This window comes from Paramisgurnus dabryanus, chromosome 19 (genome assembly GCF_030506205.2).
Source record: "Paramisgurnus dabryanus chromosome 19, PD_genome_1.1, whole genome shotgun sequence".
NCBI lineage: Eukaryota > Metazoa > Chordata > Actinopteri > Cypriniformes > Cobitidae > Paramisgurnus > Paramisgurnus dabryanus.
Window position 1 is genome coordinate 993,881 of NC_133355.1, and position 6,120 is coordinate 1,000,000.

General features: G+C 38.7%; 1 protein-coding gene across 5 annotated transcripts in view; it reads left to right on the forward strand.

Moving 5' to 3' along the window:
- Positions 1 to 2,431: 2,431 nt before the first annotated feature.
- Positions 2,432 to 6,120, forward strand: part of hivep1 (HIVEP zinc finger 1) — a 52,779-nt gene continuing 49,090 nt past the window's right edge. For 2 of the 5 annotated variants that reach the window (XM_065284705.1, XM_065284710.1), the window contains exons 1-2: positions 2,432 to 2,541; positions 4,541 to 4,691. In XM_065284705.1, the coding sequence (XP_065140777.1) occupies positions 4,652 to 4,691 (40 nt within the window). In that variant the 5' untranslated portion in view covers positions 2,432 to 2,541; positions 4,541 to 4,651. Of the gene's footprint in view, positions 2,546 to 2,804; positions 2,891 to 3,605; positions 3,684 to 4,540; positions 4,692 to 6,120 lie in introns of those variants that run through there. The other 3 variants (XM_065284706.1, XM_065284708.1, XM_065284709.2) reach the window with 3 other exon arrangements.

Here is a 6,120-nt window from a genome sequence, read left to right on the forward strand (position 1 = left end):
GTGCTGCTGACACAATGCTCTACCGCTGAGCTTTACATGAGTGATAGCCTCTGAATCAAGTTAGCAAAAGTTTGCAACGTGTAAAATTCCCAAACTTCGAGTGAGAAGAGAGGCACAACATGCATTTAGTAATGGTGGCAGTTCAAAGTGAATGAGTCACAGTGTTAGAATATAGAGAGTGTGCGGGTGGCTGGCTGTCACAGAGGCATCTTTGAATGAATCTTCACCCCCTCAAATTCAGACGCGTGCACAGGGACCTCAACACTATACGTATGATATGACGTCTGCCTGCTTTGCCTTTAGGGTCTGCAAGAGCAGTGTATGTGGGTTTGTTTTGCGCTGTGTACCCAACAGAAATAAGAAACTGAAATATGCAGTCGTCAATGCAACCTGCTTTTTATTATAAATAATATTATCACTGAAAAAACATGATTTATGTCACCCCACCATGATGGTCCAAATCTTTTTTCATATCATAACTTTTCACTGTTGTGTATTTTTAAATAATTTTCAGTGTGGACACATTCTTGTGGACCATAAGTGCAAAAGGAGGGGGAAGACATAGGAAGAGCGAATGTAAATTTAGCCCAAGCAGAAAAATCTTTATCATGATGCTGGTCGCCTCCGTCACTCGCACACGTATGTCTCTCTCCCTGTGGGCTTGTTATTGAAGAAAGCGTATAACAGATAGTCACCTTCATTAAAGATCTATTTATATTCTCCGGACTGAAATACTCTGACCTTTCTCATTATGTGATGTGTCATTTGTGAACACCCGCAGACATATTGTGAGATGCTTTGGATGTGGATATAAAAATAGCCAGGCTGCATTATTTGTGTGCACGGTATATCTGGTCATGTCTTAGCATTGCTGATGGATGTTTGGTATCCTGTGACATCAGTCTGTGCATACACGCCTGTTACTAATCCTTTTGGCTCTAAAGTCAACAATAATTGATTTGCAACAATTGTTTACATATTCAAATCAAATCATGCCATTAATAATTAGTACAGTCTGATTGGTATTTAGTTAATCTATTTTGAAAAGATTAATAAGTTGCAGTGATTGTTACTCACTGAGTACAAGAGGACTGAACAAATAAAACCATATTCTGTCCTGAGCTGGTTTAGTCACAAAGATTACACATTTATTCATCATATATGATCACATACAATCTAATTATATGCATACTTATATACAAATGTTGGGTTATTCAAATATGGACGAACCCAACTGTTTGGTTATAAATAAACCTATGGGTTGTGTTACTCAACCATGGATTGAAACAACCAGCATTTGGGTTGAAACAATCCAGAATGTTTATTAAACCAATTGTCCATATTTAAAAAAATATATAATGTGTAATCCACTGTAAGTCACTACAGTAAAGCTGCCAAATGCATAAATGTAGACCTATTTTACACAATCATGGGTTCAACAACACAATATTTTTAGAGTTTAATGTTTTATATACATATATATATATATATATATATATTATTAGACAGAGTAGTTGACAAAGAATTAGACAAAGTTATTATGATAAATAGACATTATGCTCTGCTTATTTTTTTTTTTTTTTGGTTCACATGTAGGCTATTATAGAAAATACATTAACTTGTGTTTAGAAATTTTACTCTTTCAAAAAATGTTGAACATTACATTCCACTACCTTTACACAAAAAAAATGTTTTGTAATCAGGTAACATAAACCAGCCACATGGTGCATCAAAGCGTTGTATTTTCAAATACATATTTGTTTAAACACTGCGTATTGTTTCAATAAGCACCTCCTCCTTTTCACTTCCCTCATACAAACCTTAGCAATCTTTTAGTGCGATGTAAAAAAAGAATATGAAGATTAATTATTATGCATACTATGCAAATAATATTGTTTATTTTAAATGCACTTTTCCAGTACTGACAGTGACATCCATGCAAGTGTTTCCTTACAAACGCGCAAACTGACTGTCACCAGAAGTGCGTATTTTAAAGCACTCCGTGTCCTACATTTATTTTGAGCAAAAGCACACGACAAACACAGGCTATGTGCTGTATGCGCCATTGTTTGCCTGGATCTGTGCGGGAAAGCCCAGTGCTGGTTGAGGGGCACAACGTGACCTAACAAACAAGGAACCTCCGGGAACACCGTCAGTCCTGAACTATGCGCACAAGGGGCTCATCCGAGGGGCCCAACGACAAGCGACACTTTTAAATCTCGTAAAACACGCCCTATTCTCAATGCCTTTTAGTAAAACGCGAATTATTCTTGCATGCTTGTCATATGCGTAAAGCATATCGATAGATAATAATAGCCTAGGTTGTGCTTAACACAATTTGTTTGAACGTTTCATCGGCCGTCGGGACACTCCTTGTCGTCGTTTGCTTCGATTAGGAGGCGGAGACGGGACCCCCGTTGACGTCAGTGGGCCTGTCGGTTTCCTGCAATAGAAAGTGAGAGAAGATAGAGCGAGAGAGGAAAAACACAGACCTCTGACCGTTACAAGTTGAATCCCTTGTCAACAGTTCAGACTGCACCTGTAAGTACGTAAAGTTAAAAAATAGACGCGTTTATTTGTCTTAATAAGCGGCGCAGTGAGGTTTTTTTAGACACATGAGGTGCGTAAACGCGTCTCAAAGCGCTGTTGCTTTGGGGAACAGTGTTGCAAGCTAGATTTTGCAGGGGTGCTTAAACTTGTGTGCATGTTTGTGCGAGTTTGCGTTAAGATGGTTTGGTTGCTGTTGCTCGGTTTGGTCTGTACCGAGCCGGCCCGTGTTTTGTATCTCACCGAGCGCACGTCTCCAGAATGTTAATACGCGGGGTGTAAATGTTTATCAAGCGCGTAACACTGTTGCAGAGAGTCGCCGAAGCGCAGATCGCGACGGCAGGTAAGCGTAAAAAAATCCCCGCCCGAGTGCTTGATACAAACTGTCGCGTTTCATATGCGCTTTCCTCGTCTTCGGCCGGTTTAAGACTCAATTTAATGTCGAATTAGGGAAGTGTTTCGTCTGTCGCGTCCTGTTGCAGAGGACTCACAGGGGTTTTCCCCGGCTCCGCCCTCTTCGTGTGTTCTTAAAGGCATTATTGCGCCATTCACCTGAATTTGGCACTTAAATGTATCACGAAAGCGCAGTGAATGCAATATGAGGCAAATGTTGCGTTGTTGTACCCGTAGGGGTTTGCACGCGTGGTGACTCATCGCATGCGGATCTCAGTATATGACTTTTATAGGAGCTACCCCCGTTTCATGCCATCTTTTTTGCCAATGCATGCCAAGCAGGCTACGTATGTTACCCATGTGACGCGTGTGCAGCAGTTTCAGTTGGCTCTGTCCGTGTGGTTTCGGGGTGTTTCCTAACGCCCGACAGACAGATTTTTTTACATTCTGTTTGTGTGTATTTGGCATACGCATTGTGCATTCAAGTCCTGCGTTCAAGATATGGTCGGAACACCTGTCCTTGACATTACGTTGTGACCATTGCGCTACAGAAGCAGATATGACACACTGCTGCGGTAACATCGTAACAATGTTTTCACAGTCGCGCGGCGGGATCGTTTAAAGTCCTGCGAGTTGGTGAGACCTGGTGCATGCGCAGTGTGTGCGCGTGTGCTCGAATCCACGGGGAGGTGATGTCATTGCCGTAGAGATCCACACTGCGAGAAATCATATACACACTCGTAGTAAGTGTTATGTAATCTGGGAAGCCGAAACATTTGTGCGCAATCTGGCGTCTTGTTTGCATGCGGGATGTTTGGGCGAGGCAACAACAGAGCTAAGAAACATTTATAGAAAATAAAACAAATCCTATAAGGAGTTTCATGTAGAGAAGGTGGGGTTTATTTGTCGAGTCTTTTTCTGCAATGCCAAGAAATGCATTTGCTCTTTTTTAAGAGGTTCTAATGTTAATGCTATATGATATTTATCATAAAACAACTGATCAGAGACAGATTCAATCTATAAAACACCCCTGTGTGTGTATTAAATTTATGGTTTTAATATTAGCACACCAACTTTATTTATTTGCACTAGCCCTCTGTTTTCATTTCACAATTGTTGTGCATCATGCAGAATTATATTAAGATGCCTTGTATATTCCAGTTACCCTTCCCGAATTTGAACTGAGGGACAAACAAAAAGGATGCAGAATGGCATCTTTTAAAATGCAAACATCATAAGGGATATAACAAAATGTATATACTATTTCATCTACTGTGTACTGTAGATGATATGTATTTCTGATGCATTATCATTTCACATAAAGAAGCAAGTGTGTGTGCGTATTAAAGAAATGCACATCAACTGATCTGACATCAACAATCGCAGGCCATTTAGATCTGATGTGTGATTTGTGAGACCGCCACACTTCTTCTGCATTTACGTCAGTGATTGAAAAGACTGATGACCTAGTGTGTGATAGAGGAAACTAGTTACTGGTGTTTCTAGCAGGATTTTTTTGAAAATGTGCCATTCTGGTCTTAATTTTCTCAATAATGTGTCTGTTTTGCCTTAAGTTTGCTTTGTCTGTTGTCTTCTTTAGATGTGCCGTGTGTGGAAAAATAGAAGCAGCTCCTCTTCTCGGTGATCGCCTGCATTCCATCCAGCATCTTTCCGAACGATGTTTCACTGAGCCAGCCGAAAAACATCCACAATGCCACGTACTAAGCAGAACAACCCTAAAAATCTGAAAGGTGAGTGAAAGATTTATTTTTGGCTTGATTTGGTTATTTATTATTTGGTCATGGAAATTAAGATATTTTGGACTGGAAATGATTTCTTGAAAGCTTTCCGAAAATGCTTGCATAATAGTAGATAGTTCTGGTCTTTAATTTTCTTTTTTGAGCTGTTTCAAAAACTTTGGTGTTAAATAGTGCATTTTGATAGATCTGTCATTTATTAAGAGACTTATGTGAGCATTGCAATGTTATGGAATCGGTTTGTTGTCTTTTAATAGTGTTGCATGTGCAAACTTTGTTTAATTTTACCCCCCCACACACAGAAAAAACACTGTGATTGGAGTTTTCTGGCCTGTAGTGATGTATTTCCTGTTGAAACAGGAAGTTGGAGCTGTAGTCAGAGGCAGGTGGTGTTATGTGGAGATATGTTCTCATTCTAGGTGGCATTTTCTATTTATGGATTTCTGCTAAACTTTTGTCATTTGTTAGGAGTACACAGAATATAGCTGACTAATTTTGCCATCATATTTGACAACTGATTTATGTCATTGAATTCTGTGTATTCATGTTGCTATACAGGAAATTCAACATACTCACCATAGCAAAGTTTGTACATTTTTTTAGCCATCATCCATCATACAGCTAAAGCTCGGCTCATGTAGGTTTATTACAGCATATGTTTTCTGGCTGTGACAGTATTCAGATGAACTAATAAACATTTTTTTTGTAAGCAGATTTATGATACACTTGCTAGGGCTATGCAATTAATCATTTTGATTTTCACTTTCAATTTGTGATTCAAACAATTACAAAAACAAGATAATTGAGGTAAAACAATTATTGTGCAATTAAAATATAAATTGTGTGTGCAGCTGTACCGATGTGTTTGCAAGGCACTTCGAAGGCACCACTGCTTTGACACTTACAGCCTATTGCTTAATAAAAAGGTTAAATAAATGCATGTTTAAAGGCACAGAGTAATTGTGTTAAATAATTGTGATTATGATTTTGTCCATAATCGAGCAGCCATAACATTTGATGGGTTTTATCTACAAATAACTTTATTTATTTATGTAGCGCTCCGTTACAACATATGTTGTCTATGATTGTGGAAAAATACAGGAAGTGCATCAAGCATGTTGACACGCGAAAATTGCCCTTCATGCATGACGTCACTGAGGAATCCCAGACATTTCCTTTGTTATAGGGCTTCCCACTACTCAAATGGCTTATGTTGGGTTGCACTGAACCATGTTCTGTGTGAGTTTAGTATAATTTTTATGCAACCGAAATTAATTTGGGTGAATTTTACAAAAAAGGTCATACATGACTGCAAACAGTTAAAGTAAACAATTCTGAAAAGCGCTTTATAAAAATCTGAAGTGTTTTTAGATCGTGAAGATTTTTGCATTATTTGATAACACTTTACAATAATGTTGTATTA